The following is a 27,239-nucleotide window of genomic DNA, read 5'->3' as shown; positions in this document are numbered from 1 at the left end:
TCAAAATTATAATCCCTTGAAGTGTCTTTGTTATCTTCAACAAGCTCTAACCTCTGATGCTGAAAGTCATATGCTGCCTTACCATTGCAAACCTGCATTTCCAATGTGCTCTTTGCCTCCAACGACAACCATGGTGAAATCATCATAACAAACCAAACATTATCATATTCCATAATAGAAGTAGCTGTTATAAGTGACTGATTTTCTGAATTATGCAATGAATTAGACATACACAAAAGAAGACAAAGATCTGCTATCTCTTTATCCTTATCCTTTACCAATTTGACCACCATGTCCTTGTCTCTAAGCAACTGCAAGTAATCCTCTTTCATCAACTCCAAAGCCTCCTTGAAAGGGTGCAAATGTGAATGAGAGATACCATGTCTCATTTCTTTTTGTCCTTCCTTTCTTTGGGCTGTCACAATGAAGTCTTCTAAGTGTTTGTGGGTGCTATCCATGCTTGACAATGCTTGAACAATTTTATCATCTAAAGAATCCATACAATTGCGATCGATATCACTAGCATGTTCCATGCTTTTGAAATCTTCAAGAGTAGAGTGCACTTGCATACACTTTGCAACCCCATTTTGTAAGATTTCATGTCTTGAAGCTTTGTCTTCAACATATTCAATCAAAGTATCATCATCATAAGCTGATATATTTTCCATTACTAACCAAACCCAAAATATAGTATGCAAAACAAACCAAATGTTATCAAAATGCAAGATCTTTGTAGTAAGCAACCTCTTAGTCTCTTTGTTCAGCTTTTTAAAACAAAATGCTTCATAAGATCTTAACAATTGTCCTTCCACTGTAGATGATGCATGAATAACTGAAATGAAATTAAGTATATTCCATTTCACACACATGGACAAATCACTTGTGGCTGGTCCATCAAGTGTGTAACTATTATAATCATTGTTTTGAGCCTTCAATGGGCTCTCAAAAGGAGGGCAGTCATAAACCCCAAGATGCAAACAAGACCAAACTGAATGTCCTAAATCATTCCTCCTTACTTCTTCACACAACTCAACATGCTCTTCTTGTGGACTTTCCTCAACAAGTTCTTCCCTCGTATGCTCATAATCTACCGATTCTTCCCTTGGAAGAAATGAGGACCTAATGTATGACTCTCTTTGTCTTCTTGCATTATCAAGTTGATTCCATCTTTTCTTGACCTCTTGCAAGTGTTGTCTTGCTTGGGCAGCAAGCAACTTGGACTTCTTAGCTCTTAGTGACCACCCATCACACAACCCTTGTGTCCTTTTAGCATCTTCCATAGTATGGTGAACAAAATCAGGCCCTTTGTGGTTTGAATCCACAATAAATATCTCATGTGTAGCACTATCAACTTGAGTACCATCATAGGAAGACTCAACAACATGATTACCTTCATGGGAAATGGATGATGCTACACAATTAGAACTGCTGTTGCAAAAATCAGAATAGGTGTCAAACCTTGGAGTCATGTTTTCAACACCTCTAATGGGTTGGTCCAAGATTGTAATCTCTTCCACTTTGTGATCAACATGCTGACTCAATGGTGTGCTCTGTTTCTCCATATGATCCAAAGTTATTTCATCTTTAGGAATCCCACATGATGACTGATTTTCGAATTCATTGTGATCACTTGTAGGCTGCAAACTACAAACAAGTGATTCTTCTTTCTTTCCTTGTTCTTGCACATTAAACTCTTCACTTTCCCCAATGGCTTCTTTACTATCTTTTGAAATTTCTTTCCTTTTTCGTTGCTGATAGAAACTTGAAAACATCAAGTCATCTTCATCCTCATTTGGTATACCCACAAATTGTGTGAAAGAAAGCTTATCTTGTATCTTTTGAGGAAGAGAGCGATACTGGTCATAGCTGGCCATAATTAATTTATTTGTTGGCAAGGCACGAGGACTCTTAGCTGTTATTGTAGATGGAGATGAACCATTAGTGTGCCTAATTTTCCTTGAAAGGGAATCTTCAACATGTTGCAATTTACGAATTATCCTTTGTTGTGAATGGTGAAGGTCCCTCAACATTTATTCCCGACTAGGCAACTTTCCCCTAGTTCCCATTTCGCTGTCCACAATCACAACTGATCTTTACCCAACAGGCTGGCAAGATCATGGCTCTGATATCATTGAAAGATCCCCAACCCAATTCTAACCAAATCGGATCCAAATTATGAGGTTATGTGCATTGTTTGTTTGCTGATAAGTCTTTGGCCAGCGTATATTTGGATGGGGTTTGACTGGTTTTTGTTTTTGTTTTGATTGGTTTTAAAGTTTTAGCAAGGTTTTTTCAATATTGCATAAAGAGATTGCTGATTTAACATAACAAAATGTATAACACATAAGGAAGTTAATGAAGAGCTTTCATTCTTAGCTTAAAAGAGCAATGAACGTACCATTAACATGTGCTCACAGGTCTGATGTAAAATTCCAGCCAATAAAAATATAGAAATTAGCTCCAAATAATGGTTAAACCCTGAATACACTCTAGGGTTTGAAATCCTTCATCCCAAAATGTAGCGGCTAACTAAAATAGAGCTGAAAATAGATAGTAATGACCTCTAGAAGGTCTGCCCTGCAACCAATTGCAGAAAATCTGCCCTCAAACTGATAGATCTGCTCATAAATCCTGAAAGAAGGCTGCCATATGCATACTGAAGTTGTATTATGATGGAAACTGATACTCGGAGAGATGGGTTTTCGTCCAAGTCTTCCAAATCTTCTAGAAGTTGGTGTTACTGGAAGCCCTAAGCTGCTGAAACCCTCATGCAAGCTGCTGATCTGAAAAATGGAGAGGTAAGAATGAATCCAAATGATAGGCAAAATGCCTTTTTATCTATTTTGGGGTTACTATTTGGCCTTAAAATCATAAAATATCCTTGAGGGTCTAATTTCTCATTGTGAACTTGGCCCCCTTTTAAAAAACAACTTATGTTACTAGGATGGGAGCACTTTTCACTATTCCTCTTACGTTTCTCTGTTACTATTCACTTTTTACTATTCACATAAGGCGAACTTTAAAATTTCAATTTTAATCATGGTTTCACCGCAAAACTCCAAACTGGATCATGCTGAGAAATGGTCCATGCCTTTTGGATTACTATCGTGTTGAAAACCAATTTCAATGCCTAATAAAGTTACACAATACTTTCAATCACTGATGATACTTTATTGTATTGAGAATTAAATGTATTAAAACTAAGTAATACATGTAATATTTTCTTATTATCCCACTTATGTTCTATTCATGACAGACTTCTAAAATTCGAACTTATTCTTTGTTAATATGCATGGGGCAAATGTATGCAATCTCATCCTACATGCAGCAATATATTAACTTTTTTTGTTTCATCTATCTGTTCTTTGATATGATGCTGATATTTCTGAGTGTTTCTTGGAGATTAGAAATTTGGATTCTTTCTTGTCTTCACGTTACTTTGATTGAACTTAACAATTGGTATCAGATGCTTCTGTTAAGGCATCAAATCATCCATAATTCTATCCAACCAAACTTTCTCACAAGTTTTATCAGATGAACCAAAGAAGCATTAATCGGCGAAACAAAAGTATAAGATTTTTTGAAAAAATCGGGATAAACTCGGGAAAAAATAGGATTTACAAAAAAAACATAAAAAATTACAGAAAAACAATTAAAAGCTACCTTTTTTTTATATATTTAAGGCCATTTCCATAGCATAGAGATATTATGGGTAAATAAAATAGACACTTCAACACATGAATTGTAGAAAATAGATACTCATTGTATTAAACTTCTAGATGCTCATTGTTTAATACTAGAAAGTTAAGCCACCAGATGAGTATTAAACTTACAGATACGTATGTGTAAATTACACATTTCTGTTTACTTCATTAGCAGTAGAATTTGTAGTTTATTGGTTGTGTGTATGTATGTGTATGGTTGTGTATGTCTGTATGTTTGTGTGTTATACGTATCTAGTATAACACACAAACATACAAACATACATACGTATAACACACAAACATACAAACATACATACGTATAACGCACAAACATATAGACATACACATGTATAACACAAACAAACGTACATACACAGACATACACAAACATACGTATACTAAGTCGCAAGGTTCAAATTCAAGTTCATGTTCAGCAACAATAAAATTCGGATAGAGAAAAAATTTGAAAATAATTCGTGGCTAAATTCGCCTTATATAAATTTAATTTTTTTTAAATATACATAATATATTTACAAAATTATAATTTATAAATCTTAAAGTCTAAAATAATTATATTGAGTTGGTAAATTTAAAAAATTAATCGAAATATTTAATTTTGTTTAATTATTAAATGTTAATATTTCAAATAAATAAGTAAAATAATACTAAATTTAAATATTTTAAATGGTCATTTAAAAAAAAAAATTAATATAAGTAAAATAATATTTATTTTTAATGGACATTGATTATTAAACTATAAAATATACGTCTGAAATTTTTTTAAACTTTATGAAAGTCTAAAAACATCTATAGATAAATCAAAAACTTCCCGAGCAAATTGCAAAACTTGTGGATTTGACATTCGACGTGAGGCTCGATTCACAGAAACTCCTCTCACCGCTCACCCACGATTTTTTTGCTATCGTGAGTTTAAGAAATTCCGTTTTCTAAAACCTTTAATAAAAACTTTTATTCTTTTCCGTACGAATGTATTGCGAATTTTATTTAGTTTTAACGAGTTTTACTGCAAATTTTAACTAATTTCTTTGACCCCAACTTCTTTCTCCTCTGCGACAAGCTGAATGAATAACCTATTGCCGCGCGCCGCCATAAATAGCAAATTTTGTAGATTTTTTAGGGTTTTTGCTTTAGTTTTCTATTTTGCGGGCTTTGTGCGATTTTTATTGGATTAAACGTGTGTTTTTTTGGCGATTAAAACGTGAAATAGTCGTTGACCGATTAATTCTGATTTTTTGGGGGAAAAAATTGGCTCCAATGCCGACTCCCGATTAATCGGGTACAATCGCGTTTTTTTCCCGATTGTTGCTTCACTGAAATGAACACTTGTTATTCTTTCTCTGATTTTGGAAGTGCAGCAAAATTTGTTTGTCATTCATCTAAGAAATCACATCGATTCCAAGATGTTTAATATGTGAATTCACTTAGCTAGAAATGTTTTTTTTGTTCAAACATTTGCCAAAATGTGAGGTCGCTTTTACAAACAGTAACACTCTTTTGGTTCCAGTTTGATGTGCAAGCCTGAGGTGACAAAATCTAGGCAATATGTCAACTAAAAACTAATATCAAGCCCAATTGTTGTAAGATAAAGTTATAAATCAAACTGTGATTAGACAGTTGATACAGTCTAATTGACCAATATGATTGCATTGCTGCTTTAAAATTTACCACCTCACTTAGTATTTTGGATGATTTTTTTTGTTGAAAATTTCGAACAGTACTGTTACATGCTTGGTTGGCCGAATAAGATATTTTGGTGCCAAACTTCAATAAACAAAAAAATTAATACTGCATTAACCATGTCAAATTTTATAGAGACTTTATTTTCATGTTCAATAAAAGAAATGTTAGTGCTTATGATAATTAGGGCATTAATATAGACAATCGTAACAACCATTTTGTTTCAGAAGGTTTTTTGATATAGATTTGTTCAAAAAAACTTCTCTGCAATCCTTCTGTTGTCCTCATTTTTGAATTTTCAAAAATGTGACAATCCTTACAAAATTTTTGCTCAAAATGTGTCATTTTTGTCTCCAAGGCACGTTTTACGAGGTGCAAAACTCACTTTTGTTAGTGTCAAATCATTGGGGGGTGTCTTTGCCATCATTGTCCAAATTTTGGTGAGTTTTGGTCTTCTTTTTCCTAGCCTTTTGTGCAATTTCGGGTTTCAGAGCAATCACCGCAAGTTGAAGATTTTACTCTTAAGGCATGCTTCCCGAGGCAAAAATTTTGCTTGTTGGTGAACTGGACTGATCTTCGGTCCATCCTCAATTCATGTTTCAAATTTCATCACGTTTCGAGTTCGTTTGCTATCTTTTTTCTTCAATTTCGGGTTTTTTCTTCCAGGTGGAAAATTTTCCTTTGATTGCAAGTTTTATTCTCTTGTTTTAGTGTTGTAGGGAAATTTTAAAACAATTACAAGTGCACTTTATTTAAAACTTGTCACTTGTAACTTACTTTTTACTTCCCCCTTGCTTTTTATGTCTTTTAAGTCATTGTAGGAACTTTTTGGACACATTGCAAGTTAATTTAAAATTATAAGTTTAATAAGAACTTGTAATTTCTTTTAAAAGTTCCTACTTAAGTGATTTTTAGTTGTAATAGGGATTTTATTTCTCTATTACAATTTTTTATGTGTTGCTTTTAGTTGTAATAGGGATTTTATTTCCCTATTACAAGTCTTTTTGAGTTTTTTAAGTCTTTTATGTTTTATTTTTACTTGTAATGGGAATTTTATTTCCGTATTACAAGTTTTTAAGTTTTTATTTTTTTGAAGTTGTGTTTTTTTTTAAACTTGTAATCGGGATTTTATTTCCCTATTACAAGTTGTTTTGCTCTTTCTTTTTGTCATTTCTTCCCTAAAACTCGAATTTGCCTTAGGAGTTGAAAAAGTGAAACAATTAAAACTTGTAAAAGGGTTTTTAAAACCCGATTACATGTCTTTTGCAAGCATTTTAAACTTGTTCCTTCTCTCCAAGAACCCAACCTGAGTTTTTCCCAAGAAGTTCGAATTTGAATCCATTTCTTTTGCTTTGAATCTGGATTTGATGGTCCCAAGTGTTGAGGGGAAGAGGCGTGGGAGTTTTTGCTTCCATTTTTTGTGATTTTCTTGCTACGTTTTTGCCCTTTCTTAGGTGTTTTGAAACAGCAAGTCGTGGCCCTTTTTGCCACGTTTTTGGCACCCTATCAATCCGTATTTACAACATTAAAGGAGACGTTTTTGGTTTCCTTACTTTCATACGTGGTTTGTTGGGCGTATTGACCTGATTTTCTTCCTCTTTGGATGCCGTTTTTGAAGGAGGAGGTTGAATCAAAATCCGTTTTTGGCTGCCAAGGGTTTTCAGCATGTCTATTTATGGAACATTTCAGTTCTTCCCTAGCTCCTTTGTTTTGGTCTAGGGCCTTTGAACAAGCAAGGATTCAGGTTTCTAAGTGATCTTCTCAAATGGATAAGTTCTTTGAATGCAAATTGCATGATTTTCCCCTCTTTCAGATTTTTCCCATTCATTTGATTACAGGTTTTACAAATCTGATTGCAAACAAGAGTTTTTCCCATTTTCCAAGTTTGTCATTACCGGTTGGTATCATTCTTTCCATTTTCCCCTCATGTCAAAACCCCATTTCATCCATTCATTTCACCTTCGTTCATTTTTCCCACTTAAAGTCTACTTGCAGTTGGAATTTTAAAATCCAATTGCAGTTGTGTCTTGACTTGCAGTAAGCCATGCAAAACCCGAAATCGGTCCTAAATGCACTCAAAAACACTTGAAAATGAGTCTTAAAGGTCCAATTACAAGTGCAAACTTGTAGTTATCCATTACACATATGAAGTTGCGTGTTTGTTCTCCGCAATTACAAGTCAATGCTCTTGTTTTTCCACACATGTTATGCAGCTTCCAGAACCCGAAATTCACTTGTGAGCCCTTTTTTGCATCAATTTATCCCTTCCCATGTCAGTCTTGTTTGCACACATGGCCTACCAAATCAGTAAATAAAGGCATGGGCCTTATTTTGCAAGCAGATTTCAAGATTGGAGGATGATACAAAGAAGAGATACAACAACAATTCATGGATGCAAATTATAGAATGCTTTCAAGACAGAGATAGGCTTCTTACTTCAGTCTTGCAAAAGACTTCCGTCCTGAAAAGATAGTACTACCTTGAGCAAGAAGATAAGGTTTAAGTTCGTTGGCCAAGGACACAAATATCATTAAGGATGCAAATTCCCGTTTCCGGTTCAAGATGTCTTCACCGATCCAGAATACTTCAAGTTCTAGCATCCTGAAGCACCATGAAGATCATCACAAACAAAGGATGATGTAGTTAGAGTCGTGTCTTCGGACACATAATTATGCATTTGTAATTTTGTTTTGACAAATTTCATGTAATGTCAAATTTGTAATTGCAAGTGTCACTTGCACTTGCACTTTTGTAAGAATGTAATTACATGTAAGGCAACTACAAGTTGAGGTAGATTAGGACTGTAGTTGGAATAAGTCATGTTGGTTGAGAGAATTTCTCAAGTTAGTTAGGTTCCTCCCACCTTTTTCTCAAGGCTCCTCTCCTATAAATACTTGAGGGGATCTATTGTAATTGATATCTTTTGGCAATGCAACAAAATTCTACCAGATTGTATGTGCACTCTAAGACTTTGAGCTTAGATGTAAATCAAATTGCTTTCAATAAAAGAAGCAAGTTGTGTTGAGACTTTGTGCCAATTCAAGTTGTTATGTGACGAAATTTTCTGGAGTTGATTGTGAGTTTTGTTCTATTATTCAAGAGGGATTTAAATTCAATCTTGCAGACTTTGAACTGCTAATTGTATTTAGAGTTATATGTTTGGTTTTCAGATTTGGTCTTGCAGACTTTGAGCTGCTTATCATATTTGTAGCTAGTGTGGAAAGCTCAGGTGGGAAGATGGCTTGTAGACTTTGTGTTGCTTCTATTTTTAAGACTTGTGCATGTAAGGTGTAGTGCATCATGTAGTTAGACTCTGAGCTGATACATATTGTGCTTAGTTAGCAGAAAATCATCTAAAAAGGTTGATAGGAGAATAGATAGTTGAAGACTTTGAACTTTCTTTCTATTTTCCTGTCTCGGGGAAGTGACGGAGGTCTTTGTGCCTTCATGGAAACTTTGCTTCCCTTTATGTTCCAAAAATTCTACAAAAATTCTCATTTCTGTATTTGCTGTTATTTATTTCCAATTGCTATTGTTTTTCTGTGAAGAGAGAAGAGTATAGTTTTTCTTGAAAGAAGAAGAAAGATTGTTGTCTGACCCATATTAGATTAGTTTAATTTGTAGATAGGGGGAGCCTTCCCTAAATTATGAGAGTATCATACTCACACACTGTGGCTGAAACCAGAATTTTGGATATCCCCTAGGTGTACAAAATTTTTAACCAACAGTTTTTGGCGACTCTACTGGGGACACGAACGCATTCAAAAGCCTCACGCTTTTGTTTGAAGTCTAGTGTGTTGTTGTTTTCAAAAAAAAACTTTTCTTGGGTTTTTGCTGGACAAAAGATTTGAAATATTTTGTTAAATCTATCTTAGAATCTCTGATATAAATTTGTTGAATCATTACATAGCAGATTGACCCATCCGAGTCACCATTGGTGACTTTGCTGAGATACGATACACATCCAAAAGCCTCACGCTTTTGTTTGAAGTATACCGGTATCCTATTTATTGTAATTTCTGTTCGTGTAATTTCTCAAGCTTTCACCAAGGACATGTAAGATGGCTGCTCAAGTTCCCTGGGGGAATGCTTTTGGTCCATTGAATCTGAGTCCGCCTTTGCATGCTCTTCCTGATGGTTCGAGGAAATTTTTTCCGAAGTTCTTTGGAGATGGATAACAACACGATGACGAACACATTGTTGCTTTCTACATTGCATGTGGTGTTCATGGTGTTGAACACGAAGATGTATCTGTAAGGCTATTTGTGGAGACTCTCCAAGGTATTGCGGCTGATTGGTTTTATAACCTTTCTGCCGGTTCGATTATATCTTGGGCCATGCTTAAAGAAAAGTTTGAAGAGAGGTTCAAGCCTATAGAAGACGTGCATGCATTGTTAGCTCAGTTGGCTCAAATGAAAAAAGTGTCACATGAACCCATGCGGGAGTTTGTGGCTAAATTCAATAAGTTGTGTAATAGATTCTAGTTGTTGCTCAGCCTACCGCTGCAAATTTGAAGTGCTTCTTCATCAATGCTCAAGAGCCTGAGGTGAGTTTCTTGTTGAGAAGAGATGTTCCAAGAGACCTTGCAATAGCGCAAGCCTTAGCAATTGATATTGAAGATGATCTTATCCGTGCTGGTAAGATAAAGATAGAATCAAATGGGTCCAAAGAAATCTCTTCATTGGGATCATGGGCTACTAAGAGAACAGATCCCACGGTGCAGAGGTTGGCGAATGAGCTGGTTGCCCTTAAAAGGCAAATAACTCAAGGTGTATTCTTTTCCTCTTATGATGAAGACATTCCAAGGAGGCCATATCCAAATAATGCTCCTAGTTATGTAACTAGAAATGAAGACAAGCTTCCTTCAACACCAGAAGGGCTTTCTTTTGAGGCACCACCAACAAATGCAACAGTGGAAGATTCTGAATTTGAACAAAGTGATCTTGCTGGTCTCTTCCAAGAAGAGGAGGAAGCAGACATAGCTGGTGACTCTCAAATTTGGTTTATGCAGTTCTAGAAAGCTGATGAACAAAAAGAAAAGATGATATCGAATACCATGAGGAATACATGACAAAAGGTTTCAGGCCACCTTTGCAAGGTGCCGATGAAGGAGGAAAATCACGTCATGGGATGTGAAAAGACGGTTTTAGAACATAAAGACAATTCTATTTTGAAGTTTGGAAAGTTTGATGAGAGTTGTCATGAAGCAAATTTCAGCTCTCCTATTCAAAATAGATTTACTATAGCGTTTACTGTTCACGCCACTGTAGCAGCCCAACATAAATTTTGATTTGCAAATGATTAACTCTTAATCTTCCACAATCTTCAGATTTGCAAACATATAATCTTGGAACCCTTGAATAATCTTTGTATTTTCTCACCAACTTGCACAAATGGAACCTTTGAATGAAGCTCCCCCTGGGTGCCAAACTTGTTGGTATCTCACCAATTCAATTGGTTGCAACACTAAAGAATGTACTGTTCTCCAATGGCTCGAAGAATGAAACCCTTGTCTTCCTTCTCTCAGTCAATTTCATCAAAACAAATGCTCAAGAATGAGGTTTTTTGCTTCTTCAATGTATATTTATCTCTCCAAGAGGGGGTCGAATTTCTTTAAAAAAACACTGTTTTAACTCATTAAGCATTTTTTAATGTTGGCATTATAACTTAATTTCACCCCCTTGGCCTAGGTACCTCACTTAAATAATCAATTGGCCTCTTTTTAATCATACCTTGACCCCTTCTTTATGGAATATTAATAACTTTATAGTATAATATTAAATGCCTTATTATAGTTAATTATTAATAAAGTGTTCACTTCATTAATAATTAAATAATCATAACTCCCCAAATAAACATTATTTCTCAATTTCGTCTGCACTCGGTAGTCAACCATTTTATCCTCTGTACGTGCAACTGCCTTACTAAAAATAGAAAGGGTCCCTCTCTATGCAACTCACTTTATTAATAATTAAATAATCATAACTCCCCAAATAAACATTATTTCTCAATTTCGTTTGCACTCGGTAGTCAACCATTTTATCCTCTGTACGTGCAACTGCCTTACTAAAAATAGAAAGGGTCCCTCTCTATGTAACTCTGACTTACTATAAATAGTAAGTAATGTATACAGAGTCCTGGAGACCTCAAACAAAAGCCAAAACTGCTAATCACTGAACACTGGGGATGATACAAGCCTTAGAGGACCCTCTAACCATCCTCATCAGCCTATAAGGGTCAGAATAATAGGCTAATCAGTAATCATTCAAAATCCATGGTCTTCTAAATTGGGGACATTACAAGCACAACCTTCTTTTGAAGCTAAAAAAAGTTCATGGTTAGATTTTTAATATACTTGCAATCATAGCTATAATTGTATACGTTATGTTTTTCACTTGTAAGGCGAAGACTAATTTCTTTGTGGAGAAAATTGGGTACTATTTGAGGATGTCAAACCAATTGACCTTGATGAGATTGATCCAGAGTCTGATTGTATTGCAGGTGATGATGACTTTCTTGACCTTGAGGATTTTGAGATATTGGACGCCAACGCAGATAGTAATGAGGTTGAATGATTTAGGAGAGGCCTTGACCTAGGAGCTTCATCATCAGGGCCTGCTGTCCTCTAGCATAGCTCTGTTTGTAGTAGCAAGGGTTATCGGCCATGTTAGATTTTTTGGAACTTTGCACTTAGTTTATAGTTTGATTTTGTACAAACTATATTGCAATTCAAATTTTGTCAAATGTCAGCATCTAGTTATTATTTATGCACTATGAAATATGTTTTGTGCAATGCAGTGGAATCAGCAATATGAATATAAACAACAATATCTATTTTCTACAATTGATGGGTTAAACTCTATTTTATTTGCTCTCTATATCTCTATGCTATGGAAATGCCTTGAAATTTGAACAACAAGTTGTTTTTGTTGTTTTTCTACATTTTTTTAAAATCTGTCTTTTTTCATCATTTTTTCAAAACATATTATATTTTTGGCTTGCCAATTTTTCCCCCAAAAGGTTTTTGCTGCCGTGCTATGTTCCACATTGTTTCTTGAATGGGGATGGCAGGGGATGCATTTTGGGAATGACAATTTGAGGGTCATTTTTTTGGATTACAGTTTAAGGGAACATAGGTATAATATGATCATCTGAGTCCTCTCTTATCCCTCTCTTCAAGTGATGGCTTGCCACATGGGTTAATCCCTTTAACGAGTATATGTAAGAAGTGTGCATTAAGTTTTAACCCTTTTAGTTTTAATATCATCCTTCCAATTGTGTGGAAAAATGGTACATTTCCAATGGTTATTCCTGCCTAAATTAGTTGCTTCACAAAGTGTCAAGTAACACTGCAATATCGTGGAAGGCCAATCAAATTGCAATGCAACTTCCAAATGACCTTCTTATCTAAAGGATTTGGTTGGCCTCACATTCTTCCCCAATGTTTTCCCCACTTTCATTGCTCAAATCGAGGTCCTCATTGTCACTTAAGTAACTTATGTTAACCTTAAAACAAAATGCAATTTAAAAAACAATATCATAAATTAAAGGACGACAAACTTTTCAATGCATTGTAGGGCATTTCAAGGACATAGATAATATTTTTTGAACTTTTAAGGGCATTAGAAATGCTTAAAAAAGAAAAGAAACAGCAATCTTTTATGCACTGAAAGTGCAAAAAGAAACCAGTATCCTTTTTACTCATTTTAAATGCAGGGAGAAACAACCTTTTTATGCATTTTAAGTGCATAAAAATGTAAAAAAACAGTACTGTCTTCAAGCACAAAAGTATAAGGGCATATTTAAAACATAGAAGCATAATATACGGCAAGATTTTTGATGTTTTTAAGTGGAAAAAAATAAACAACAGCTTATTCAATCACAAAACAAAAAATAAAAATAAAAGTAAGTTGAACACATTATTATTTAACTAAATACAATCACAATGTGTTATCGGATTTGCTGTTTAAATCTATTTGTACAATGTAAATAAACACAAATGAAAATAAAATAAAATCTGGTTACAAATGTGATACATAACAAAAGAAATTTTGACATACTTGGGTGATTCAGTGAATGATGGATTGGATTCTTTCGTCTCTTTTCAGTTTTCCTCTTTTTGCTTGCAAAATTAAACTATAAAAATGCAATGTGCCAAGAGTGGATTATAAAATTTAAATGTACTAGGATTTTTGGGTGTTAAGGGTGCATCTTTAGGTCAGGGGCCGCAGAGATTAGGTTTTTTGGGGATTCTTGTTGTGTGCATTTGTTTTTTGCTATTATTGGTGGGGATGACTTGAAATCCTTGGGACAACCTAGGGATGTTGAAGATGTCATGCTGTCTTCCAACTTTAAAAAGAAAAAAGAACTCAAATGTACATCCATTTGTGAAAGTTTATAAGGCTTTGAAGCTCCAAAATTGTGATTGCACAACAAATGTTGAGGAAAAAGCATAATTTCTAGAAAAAATATGAGTTCTGACAAAACACTAGTTATATCACCACAAAACACAAAAATTTATGTAAAAAAAATAAATTTCTTGCAAAGTTAGAAGATCATTTCCAATGACAAAAACATAAATGTTAGAAAAAGAACAAATAACATACACCATTGTGTATACTAAAAAAATTGAATTCAAATTTGAACTCAATTGCGAAAGTTCTAAGGTTTTGAAGCTCTAAAAATTGCAATTGCACAATAAAAATTGAGAAAAATGCAGTGTTCCACGGGCGTTGGGGATGGGGGGATGCGTTTCTGGGACAGGGGGACCAAAGGCCTAAGTTTGGGGACGGCGGGGGGGTGGTGCTGATATAGTTATACATATACATATAGTACTTGAAAAACTAGTTTTGAAAAGATGTATGACAGTATTACAGTATAAGAATTACATTTCAAATGAGAATATAGGAAATTTGAAATACTAAATCTAAATACCAAGATTTCTTCAATGCTAATTGTGTTGTTATATGGAGCCTAATCAGACTCGGAGGTTAAATTTTCCCTACTTCTATCGGCGCGGTTTCCCCCTATATTTTTCAACGGGGGTTTGGGGGAAGCGTCCCCAAGTTGGGGTCAAGGGGCAGCGCCCCTTGCGCGTTCCCTGTCGCGATACAGGGCGGGGTCGAGGGGCAGCGCCCCACGAGGCCAAAAATACTTTTATTATTTTCTAAAGGCGTTAGGTGTTATTTTTCTATTGGCCCACGTCCAATTAGGGTTACCCCTTAACCCCCCCAAAAGTCACATGTTTTTTAAAAACTGCTTTTTTTCGTTAGCTTTGACGTGGGAACGTGGGAGACGCCTGGGCGTCTCCCAAGGAGACGTCTCCACGTCTCCCTAGGAGACGCGGAAACGCGGAGACGTCTCCGTGTCTAGACGGCGCTTGGGTGGCGGTGGCGGGGGACGTCGCGTCCTCGTCCCTGAAACGTTTCAGGCGGGGGGACGCGCCCAAAAAGGGGGGGGACGCGTCCCCGTGGAACACTGGAAAAATTTGATTTTTGGAAAAAAATAGTTATGAGAAAAAACTAGTTATATTGTCCCAAAGAGCATAAATTTTTACTTTCTAAAAGAAAACCTCAAAAAAAAATCTTTGTATGGTTGAGTTATAGCCATTTGAGAATGACCACCTTGGCTAAAAAGTGGATTGATAAGTGGGGAAGGGCCTTGGCAGTTTGGTTGGCGATGCCATTCGTGGAGGGTGTTGGCAATTAGATGACACCACTTAGGTGGCGTGTTGGTCATGGGATGGTGGCTTAACTATTGGAGCAGAGTATTGAGGAGGGGTTGGGTAGAGGTGGAGGCTATTGCTAGTGGGGCCCAAAAAATATTAGTATTGGTTGGTTTTTGGACGTGGCGAGATGTGGTGCGTTCCCTAAGTGTGCAAGGTCCAGGGTACCTTTTGTACATTTCTCTTGCACCCCCATGCTTATTTAAAGCACTTTTATTTTGATTTTAACTTTTTTTTTTGTGTTTACATACACACATACACACACACAGACACACAGACACACACACACACACATACATACATACATACATACACATACATACATACACACACACACACAGACATACATACATACATACATACATACATACATACACATACATATATACATATTTGTGGAATAAAAATAAATATTAAATTTGTTTTACTTGTACCGCACACCTATGTAGGAGCCATATGACCTCTGTAGGGATATTTTTCCTTTGGTTGCAACTTTGTTCAAACTGAACAAATTTTATATGTTTTCGGCTCTTTCAGACATAATGGTAGGGTCTATTTGTGTCAATGTACCTTGAAATATATGTGACCTTCAAAATATTTAAACAAAGCCTACATGCAAAACTTGTCAAATCAATTTAAAAAAAACACCGAAACTATGATTAGATGAATTTGAAAAACCAACCAAAGTGTGAGCATGAATTTAAAGCAATAATAGAAGAAACTAAAATAATATCAAATGTTAGAATCAAACTCTAGTATATGTGCAACCTCAAATTGACCAAACAAGGAGAGAGAGAGAGAGAGAGAGAGAGAGAGAGAGAGAGTTGTACCCCATGCTTGCATTGGGGTTGTATAACCTCTGTAGGGATTTTTTTTTCCTTCTCATTGCAACTTTGTCCAAATTGGACAAATTTTATATGGATATATATGGTTTTGGTCCTTCTGGATGCAATGTTAGGGTCTATTTTGTGCCAAAATGGCTTGTAATACAAGTGCCCTACAAAATATTCAACAAACCCTACATGTAAAATGTATCAAAACAAAATGAAAAAAATTGCGAAACCAAGATTAGATCAAGATCAATATGTCCCACCAGGCATGAATTTAGAGCAATGATAATACAAGTTTAAAACACAATAAACAAAATCAAACTCTAAACATGCAAGATCTGTGCAACATATACTTGCAATTGATTGATTAAGAGATCCCCATAGATGGATGGAAGATGATTAAGAGATGATCCAGATTTTTGAAAGGAGAGGTAGATTTTCTGGTTTTGGATGAGGAGGTGAATGGTTAGGATTGATTTACTTGATTTAGAAGTTGAGTTGCTTTTTGTGATTTTGGTTTAATACTGAGTTGCATATTTTCTGTGTTTGGATGAGGAGATGAATGGTTGAGATTGATTTAGAAGTTTAGTTGCTTTTTGTGGTTTTGGTTTAATACCGAGTTGCATGATATTTGATTTGTTTGATTTAGTCCATTTAGGAATGTGCAAGCCTATGTCAAGGAATTAAAAACCTGCATGAGCTGATGAGTGGAAGAGATTGACTTTTGAAAATGAATTAATTATGGCATGTTGAGGAGATAATTAATTATGTGTCCATGAATTTTATTTATGGGACCTGTGAATCAATTAATTAGTGTGCATAGAAATAATGATAAAGTGATTAACTATTTAAGAAGTGCTTCTAGTGGATTAAAATGAAATTAATTAATAATAATGATAAAATAATTAAGAACTAGCTAATTAAATTAATTAGCTAATGGAATTTACTGTCATTGGGTAATTAATTAATTAATCTATGTGGTGATGGTATAGTGAATTAGCTAGGAATAATTAATGTGTTGAATTAATGATTGAAGGTGGTCAAATTAGGATGACTAAACATTGGTTTATACACTCAATATTTGGTTGCTCTTTATCTGTCTCAGCATCTGTTTGTTGTGGCATTGGCCATTTGTCTAAACACAATGATTTAGGCTTATCCGCAGCCAGTTCATGCTTATTCTCCATCATTCATGAAGTGAAATCTCTTTTACATTATTACTACCAGTTGATTCATTATTGCTTATGTCTTTTCCACATTTATAAAGTAAATGCATCTAAAATTCTTCAATAGAAGTTCTTATCACATACATACTTGTGAAAGGTGTAAATTTAATAATTTATTACTACAAAGGTATTACCATGATTTTATTTTGATGGAAATTTTGGTTTTTTATAAATAGGGGTGGTGGAGTAATGGATTTGGTTATGGATTATGGATTGGCATTCTTGTTTCCTTCGGATTCTCTGTCATTCCAATACCGTCAATAGTTTGGAAGAAGCACTTTGACTTGGTAGGAAAAACAACTTGTAAGGTTGGTTTGACACTCTATATATTTTTATTTATATTTTTTTTGATTAAAAAATTTGATCTATTTGCTTTGGAACTCTTGTTTACATTCAAACCAAACTTGGTCAGTTTTGCTAGGGCTCCATAGGGGTGTATGTTGTTTTCAATGTATACAACAAATAAAGTCACAAATACTTTGGGACATCAAGGAAGAAATTGAGATCTAGTTCTTGACAGCATGGGAGATTTCAGAGTTTTAGACTAATAAAACAGGCATTACAGTAGATGATTATTCATAATAGGAGCCTATGCCATTGACAATCACCACTTCCCTATAAATGAACATATAGACCTTTCCTGTGCTATTTCCATTTTAAAGAATATCCTTTCTCTGCTAATATTTTTTGGAGTGGCTGGAAATTTATATGATTAGCTTCAGTAATTCTATTGATTTGATCAGATGGGATTCATCTTCCAATGGTGAATGCAGAGTAAAAGCAACTTACTCCTTGCTATGAAATGTAATCGACATTCCAACAAATCTGCATGATTGACTACTCAAATAATTAACCTTAATTAATTTACTATAAGAAATAATGACATTTAATACATGGATTTTGTTGTAAATGTATTGTAAACAGGTGTAAACACCATTTTTATAATGTGCTATTTAGAGTATGTGATTGCAAAATCACTCATCACAATTCTTTCTTGGGTATTTTACAAATTTAAACATTTTGGGTGGACTTTACAAATCTTTATTTGTTTCATCATTTCTCTACTATATGCCATGCCAAGTCCAAGGGACTTTCTACTGAATGTTCAAACTGTCCTATAAACTTGTTTGAATAAGATGAATCTCTCACAGCAAGCCATTTGTTGTACTAGGCAGAGGATGCATACTAATTCTGTAATGCCCCCACTATGAGGCCCAAAGGACTTAAACAAATAAACCAATGAAAGAGTGATTATTATTATTATTTTTTAAATAAAATGTACCATACATATGCATGGAGTAACATGATACTACAAGATAAAGAAAAGATGTACAAATATTAACTAGTAAAAGTCCTCAAGGCCCCACAATGATGTTACTCAAGATAAACATTAACCATACAAACAAGAACTTAAGAATCCTCATAAATATATTGTCACTATCAAATACAAATGATCATGATACATATTACATTGGCATGAGAATATACATATGATCATTATTTACATTAAAATGTATCTATGAGGATATAATCTCCAAGAGTACAAATAATGAAGTGAATACATAAATCTGGTACATAATGAAAGTCTTCAATCTTCCCACGAGCCATCACGAACATGATGTAGGATGAACAAAACCCAATGGGTTTGAATAGCACTCCACCCAACCATGTGGTACCATCGGGTCCACCCCCCGTGCTAGGAGGTATTAGCCAGACCCAAGAGACGGAAGGAAGTACAAGAGGATACACATGACTCACTCGAGGCTCACAAGACTACTATCACAAGAGACTCAGAAGTGAACCAAACAATTCCAGAGGTCTCGAATAAACCAAGAAAAGAAAAGTAACCAAAAGAGACCACTAGGTATGCAGTAGGGAAGAGTGTCATCACTAGGTTGTCATGGGTTACCCTGGCGAGTCTTCACTAGGTCCCGACCCCCATCCTGGGTTACCTTGGTGACCTCTACTGACCCCCGACCCACATACAAACACTAGTGGGCTACACCAACCTTTCAAAGGGACAAGATTGGTGGAAGCCATTCAAGGCCTTCTCTACTTACCTCAGACCTAAACAAGCATTCGAGAGAAAGAGGCATTAATTAATCTTTTTAATGTGATCTAACTACCCACTCAAGTTCATTATTTAAATTACCACTTGATTACAAAATCCTCATTGAGTTACTCCGACGACCACTTTGGGTCCCGACCCCCAATGAAAGCCACTCCCTTTTGACTTGCACCTAGGAATCCAAATACAACACAAGGTCTACGACACCCAAAACACCAAGAGTCAAGACCCCCTAGCATAGCAAGGTTGACTCACTTGCTAGAACATGATAACAAAGAAGGAGGCATAATGCAAAACAAAGAATGATTAACTAGCAAGATTCCAATTACATTACACTAAAAGACGAAGAGTAACCATACACATTAAGGAACTCAAACATTCCCTTAGTGTTTGTAATCTGATAGACATTTACCAGCATTCCCGTGAACCCAATTGTAATAAAAGCCAAAAACAAAAGATACTACAAATTATACAATTGCACTAATACTCAATTTAAAGCTATTAAAAAAAAACATTAATTGATCTTCAATAATCCTTTGATACTTCAAGAACACACGAAACAACGAATATTTGCCATAATAATATTGTGAGAACTATAATTCATTTATTAAATCCGGGGTTTGCAAATGCTTATGAGTATATAAATAATCATTCTATAACAAGCATAAATCTATAAACATATACATATATTTGTATATTTATGTTTATACATGAAGAAAAAGTTTACATATGAATATATAAAATAAAATAAATAAGAGATTATATTACTACATTCAAAGATAGATTAATTCACATTACAAACTTTAAGTATATATATGTGTGTGTGTGTGTGTGTGTGTGTATAGAGGCACACACATAAAAACCAATTCACATAATCAACTAAAAAGAAAGGTGTTGACGGAGGAGTCCTTCTTACAATGCTCAGACCATATGGTCGATACCCCACTATACTTTCCAAGGAGCGACAAAAGAAACATGGATGTTCATCTATTATATAACAATCGATGGATAGGGGTTGTAACGGATACGCTTTGATGGATTTAAGGGAATACCTACCGATTTAGAAATCGGTTAATAGGAACACCAATAAAAAGAAAAGAAATCGATTGCTGCTGGCTCTTCATGCCGGTCGTCTAGGGAAAAAAATCAGTAAAGCAGATACAGTGCTCCGATCCGGACCTAGGAGGGGGTCGACGCCACAATCAAACCATAAGAGAAAAAACAAAACAAAAAGACAAGCTAATGAAGCCAACCTACTGATTTAATACCCATCGGTGCAAGGAGTAAAATACCGATAATACTTGATCAGAAGAAGAGAAACCCCAAACACAGAACATAACAACCTAATAATAATGAAAGCATAACGATATAGAAGGGAACGACATTGGAGAGGATTGCTAATAAATTTGTTCTGAAGAACATGTCAATAAGTACTATGGAATACGAAATATTAACCACTGAAGTTTACAGGGTGATAAGAGGAAACAACAATGGTAATGGAAGGAATGAATATATGCCCAATAGATACACATAAGGATACAGATGAACACCGGAAAAAGGAAAAAAGGTTAGACAACATAATACCGGGAAAGTAAATTGATAATCAACCGGGCAACCCAAGGAGCTTACAGACCAAACTAAGAAGCGCATGAATAGAAAAAAATAATAGACTGAGCCAACACGATGCTAAAACGACTACATGAGGCTAGAAGGAGAATGGGATTACCAAGGTACCTTTTGATTTATGAGAGTCGATGCAACCATGATTAACATTTTAAATGGGAAAACATTAAAATAGTTTACATATCGATTTCGATAGTCACTAAACAGAGGAACAAGCCGATAAAAACAAGTTGATCAAGCAAAGAGCAATAGGGGAAAGATAATTGTTATATGTGAGGAGAATAGAGATTTTACTTGGATAGAAAGCTGGAACTGGTTTCTTAATAAATAAAGCATTACCAAATTAACAATATGATTTCAAAAATAGATACCAAAAGAAGCCAAGAAATGGTAAAATCCAAATCCAAATGGTACATATGTAATATCCCCATTTTTGGAGGAAAAATAATTAATTAATTAAATTATTTAAGTTGTCCAAATTATTGATATTTCTTAAGGGATAGCTTAATTAATTATTTTAATTAATAGTATTAAGTTAATTAACTATAAAGTTATCAAATAAATTAAAATTAAAAGGTGATTTTATATTTAATTAATTTAATAAAGTGACTTAATTAAATATTATATCATAAAGTCACTTAAGTGTAATAATATTATTTTAATATTATTTCTAGTAGTTTCTAGAGATGAACTGAAAAAGTATAAAGGGAGATCTAGTTGAGCTTCAAGGCAGCTTGGAAATTGATTTTGATATTGATTGGGTTTTGTGGAACAAAGGGGTTTCTGCAGATCTTTGTCATTGGGAACAAAAACTCCCATTGATAGCATAACTGAGAGAGTGAAAGATCTGTTGAAGGGTTGCATCGAGGAGATGATATTTCAGTCATCTCAATTGAGCTTCATTGGTGGCCAAGGGCCAGTTTATTTGGGTTCATATTGAAGAGATTTTTGGCATCAAGTGTCTTCAACAATTTTGCCATTTTGGAGCTGATTGCACTACATTCACTTAGTTCTTATCTTAGTAATTTTTCAGACTTATATCAGATTTGGGGAAAGCCATGATTTGGCATCATTTGGCCCACACTTGCATCAATATAATTAGGGAAGGAAAGGCGACGTTCCTAGGAGTTTTTTTGACGTGATTTGGGTGTTTTCATGAATATTAATCAGGTCTGAAGCAAGTTCGACCAGTCTGCCTGACCCCTTCAATTTTGCACATATCATCACTTTGAGGCATTGATTTCTTTCCCCATTTGGAGTGTTCAACTCTTAAGGTGGCAGCGATAATTTTTGAAGCTAGAAAGGGGTTGCGAAGGCTGCAAATGATTTATTTCAGATCTGAAACATATAGTAACAGGGGCGATTTTGATAAGGCACGATTTTGGCACAAGGAGGATGCCATTATTTGGATATTGCTTGCTTCTTCAGTTTCAACATTGGGCGATATTATAAACAGGTTCATATTGCGAATTGTAGTTGATTACATTGCCAAATTGGTCTCTTAGTGTTGCGGCTTTAGGTGGTCACATATTGATGGGTATGCATATGTTTGTAAACCAAAGTGGCTTGGTAGCTTGTATTTAGAATGCATTCAATAAAGTGTTCAGATTTGGAGTTATATGTTTGATGTAATTTACAGCATATGAGATGCATAACAATTGTTTGACAAAATGCCATTAGGTGTAATTGAAGTCTTTGCATCTATATGTTCAAATCCATGAAACAAACCACAAGCAACCACTAGGAAGCAATCAGATTTTTAATAATAACAAATCTAAGGGTTGTAGGACAACTGTTAGACAATATTCCTTGAACCATCTAAGGCCATAATCAGTAAGGGATATTATAGTGGTATCGGAGCTATCATATTGCCATCCTGTATTTATGAGTGCAAGAGAAGTCAGGTATTACAACAGGGAATTAAGAAGACAGCTGTATCAAAATCCACAAGTACTTGAAATAGACTCATTTTCAGAGGTATTAAGAGAAAGGGATATAGGAAAAATAGTTCAGACTATGGCTGAGGATAGGGATGCAAGGATTGAGAGGAAATTTGACACCGTGCTTGACATGATGTCACACTTATTGGCAAAGATGGAGCAACAAACAAATAATAATCAGCAACAACATCACACTGCTGAACATGGTGGGAACAATGAAAATAATAGGAATATTGATGGGGAAAGGTTTGTACACCGTGCTGCTAACACTAGAGGATCAGCCTCTGGGCCTCTCTTTCCCACTTTTATACCAAGGGAAGAACAACCACATGTTGTTGCAGCTGTTCCTTTTGGAGATGAAGCAAGGCAAGGTTACTTGGAATACAATGCTTTACCTCCGGATTTGAAAGATCAATGGACCTTTGATCAATTTATGAATCAAAGGAATAGGAGAGGAGGAAGAAATGATCATTATTCTCCACCAATGAATGATTATCAACAAACACTTGGTAAGATCACCTTGCCTTATTTTGATGGGAGTAACAAGTGTACAACTAGGTCATGGGTACAAAAACTTGATAATTATTTGTCATTCAGACCAATTGGTGTAGGAGCACCCAAGACAAGATTCGCCACCATGAGGCCATAATGAAGATTTATGAGATATTAAGTGTATGATGTTAAAATGACCATTTGATATTGTAATCATGGCTAATAATGCCATTTGAAGTCACATTGTTCATGTATTGAGTCATTTTATAATAAGTTGTCAAAAGTTGTCATGTGGGCAAAATGATGTCAAAATGAGTAATTTAATGGGGTTCAATGGGTAGAATAGGAGTTTAATAAGCATTTTGTGTTTCATAAGGTCTCATATGACCCTATTTTTGTAATGGAATGATTAATTAGAGTCATGTAGCAAGAAAGATCAAAACTGTCAATTGACAACTAAAAGTGTCAAGTTGACAACAAATTAGGGATGTAACGCCTAAAAGGTGGTTGTATGGGTGGTTAAGAGTTGGTTGTCGGCTATCATGAGAGTAAATGTATTTAAACATTGGTTTGAATGCCAAAAGCATGAGAGAGACACATATTGAAATGTAAGAGTGACAAATTGATAATAAAATCTCACGGTTTCTTGCAAAAGCTTGTTAAATCTGCTTTTATTTGTGACTGAGGTTTCTCTTTCTTTCTTCATTATGGATTGATCACAGGCATATCAAGATGGAGTCGGGCTAATACATTCATTTGGTGCTGTTTCTGAAGTCTTTCATTCAAATTTGATCAATTTATTTTGACTGTTCTATATACTGCTGTAGTTGACAGTTTAGGAGGGGTTTTGAGAGTCATTTTGTGAATCTTACCCATTCTACTTTATGTAATCATTGTGGCTTGTCGAATGGGTCTTAGACATTGTAAAATAAGTGTTTCTAACCTTGAGAATGCATGAGAGATCATAAATGCATAAGGAGGATACCTAAGGGGTGGAGAGTCACAAGTTGACTTAGTGAGTAACTGGTACCATGTGAAGGTCTGAAGGATTTCATTTAATAAGGGTAATATTTATGGTGGATTATGCGTATGCAGGTTGGATAGAAGGTGTTAAAACCTTCAGTTGGGTCTCAAAGTGTTTGGAAGTGTGAGTTTGTGAAAACCCTAGGTGTGGGTTCCTAAAAACAAGGGTTAAGTGTTTGGTTGGGTATATTGGCATGGCACCTCATGAAACTTGGAAAATATGATGTTTGGATACATGTATTAAGACTGTTTCAAGGTTTGGAATTGAAGGGAGTTGATATGTTGGTAGTTGCTTTGGAAAAGTGGGCTAATTGGGCCTAGTTGGAAAGTTGCAGGGTACTGATCTAGTGTGTTGATCCAAAAGAGTCATAACTGGTTTTGACATATGTTGAACAACTTCCAAAAGGGTATCTGGAAGAGTAAATCGTTTTGCAAGTGGTTTGGGAAAGTTTTGAGTAAAAGCCAAATTTCTCGCTGAGTAGGGCTACTAGGAATAGGCCTAGTTAGTTACCCGATAAGGGATTGTGAGTGAAACGGCCAAAAGGGTGAGTGAAGTCTATTTAGACAAGTTGAATAAGGCATGTTGGGACCCTAGAAGGTGTTAAGATAGGTTGGTGAAGCTGAGAGATCTGTTTGGGCACCTTGGTGAAGCCTAGTGAAGGTAGAGTGAAGCAAGAAACCTTGAGTTTTGAAGAAACCATGAAGTGTTTCCAAGTGTGTGGAAGTGCCCATGATGCCTCTGCATCACCAATGCCTGAAGAGGATGCCTTAAGGTTTGCTACACTACATTTGGAGGGTGTTGCTCATGAGTGGTGGTACCACGAATTGGTCACTCTTGGTCATAATCTTATTACCACCTATGATGAATTCACTAACTGGTTGATAGAAAGATTTGATGTCAAAGATCCTGAAGTCAGTTTTCGTGAGTTGGCATGATTGAAGCAACATGGAACTCTTGAGGCTTATGTTGCTGATTTTCAGAGATTATCAGTTATGGTTCCTAGCATTAGCGAAAGAAGATTGGTTGTCTTGTTCATGGAAAATGTTTAATGGAGCCACTAAGAGGTTGGTTGAAAGCTTTTGACCCACCTACACTGCAAGAGGCAATGAAGAAGGCTCGGAGTATGGAGTTTGCAGCCCCAAAAAGCAAGAGTTCGCAGAAAGAAATTCCTTCTACCAGCAATGAGAGTCCTCAACAACTTGCTGATAAGAAAAAGAAATCAGCAACTATGATAGATGAGGAGACACGGGAGGAGTTAAGGAGAAGGAAATTATATTTCTGGTGCAAAGAGCCTTATAGCAGATAGCATGAATTGCCCTTTGAGGCCTAAGGGCTAAGCAAATCCTGCAATGTGGGTGTATTATGAGGATCCTAGTTTTGAAAATTCGGATCAGCGAGCTGTTTCAGGGGACAATCAGAATGGAAATGCTTAAGCAGGGTTTGAGCTGGATGGGAATCTATCTCCTATGGCTTTATTTGTTGACGAGCAGGATAAGGTTACTTTCAAGTTTCAGATTCAGAGGAACAATCAATGGACAACGTTGCATTGCTTTGCTTGACACTGGAGCATCGTGTAATTTTATTGGTGAGGGATTTGTGGCTAGGTGCAGATTGCAAACAGAGGAATTCAATGGATTTAGAGTCAGAGTTGCGGATTTAGAGGATTTCTATTGCCCTGCAATGTAATTCTTGAGATATCCCTCCACCCATTTATTAATGATCTTTGTCTTTCCATCCGTTTGTGGGTGATTGCTGGTACTCATAGTGAACTCAGTCCCACAAAGTCTGGAAAGCTCCTGCCAAAAATGGCTCATAAACTGATTGTTTCTGTCACTAACAATGCTTCGAGGTAACCCATGAAGTCTGAACATCTCACGGAAAAAGAGCTCGGCTACCTGTGTAGCTGAATATGTAGTAGTGATCGGAAAGAAGTGGGCATACTTCTTGTTGATGTGTTTTTTATGCACATGCAGACACATAATAAAATACCCAAAAGTATCTTATCCTCTCTTGAACAAAGTTTCTCAAATACTGAAGATTAGCTTAAGGATCACTTAAGACAACTCCAAGTTTCTGGTATGTCCGTCACGACGTGTGGTTAAGCACAGTTGGTTGATGTGATTGCTGGTATCACAAGGGGACTTACGTTGAATTGTTGAACGCTTGAATAAGTGGAACTTGATCATTTGATGTTGCAATATGATGATGCTTTTTGTCCTAGACTAGCTTGAATTGAAAAAATGGCAAAAGATGAAGGGTTGAGAGAGAGTCAATTCTAAGGCCTAGAATGTAAGAAGATGGATGAATGATTGATTAGATGGAATCCTACTGAGCGAGGTCTCACCATCAAACTGAACAATTTGACACAAGCTCAGTGCTATCTTCTGAGGACATGTCAAAGATGTTCAAATCATTACCATCAAACATTGCTCACCATTCAAGTTAATGTATAAACAATGGATGCATAACAATTTGAAGTTAAGCTCATATCATTCCAGTTGACCTGTAATGTCCCCTAATAAATTCTAGTTTAAGTTCAACTAGAATATTATATTAATTATTTTATATTAATTATCCATTTCATTAATATAAATTAATTAATAATTAAATAAATTATTCTCAGGGGAATTATTTTATATTAGTATTTCTTCACTAATATAAACTAATTAATAAGCCAATAAACTATTGTTTATTTTTGAAATGGAATAAGTTTCGGGTTGGTTTGCAAACAGCTTCGGGAAGGAACGGATTCCTTTCTAAATTCATTTTTAAATGGAGGCACTGTTGGAAATGGTGTAGTGGAAAATATCATTAGATTTAATAACTGGAAGAGAGTTGATATTCATCTCTGTAGTTTCCGATAAAAAATATAGAGTATTCCTTTCGTCAATAATAATTGGCATATTGGGA

General features: G+C 35.4%; 1 protein-coding gene across 6 annotated transcripts in view; it reads left to right on the top strand.

Annotated features, from left to right (window-relative positions):
- Positions 1-27,239, top strand: part of LOC131039133 (Holliday junction resolvase MOC1, chloroplastic) — a 155,318-nt gene that overhangs the window by 67,868 nt on the left and 60,211 nt on the right. For 3 of the 6 annotated variants that reach the window (XM_057971792.2, XM_057971790.2, XM_057971793.2), the window contains exon 4: positions 17,359-17,490. The exons of 1 other annotated variant lie outside the window; for it this stretch is intronic. In XM_057971792.2, coding sequence (XP_057827775.1) covers positions 17,359-17,490 — 132 coding nt within the window. Of the gene's footprint in view, positions 1-11,903; positions 12,243-17,358; positions 17,491-27,239 lie in introns of those variants that run through there. 2 more of the 6 variants (XM_057971791.2, XM_057971795.2) reach the window with 2 other exon arrangements.

This window comes from Cryptomeria japonica, chromosome 10 (genome assembly GCF_030272615.1).
Source record: "Cryptomeria japonica chromosome 10, Sugi_1.0, whole genome shotgun sequence".
NCBI classification, from domain to species: Eukaryota; Viridiplantae; Streptophyta; class Pinopsida; order Cupressales; family Cupressaceae; genus Cryptomeria; species Cryptomeria japonica.
This window is presented reverse-complemented; position numbering and strand designations above follow the sequence as displayed.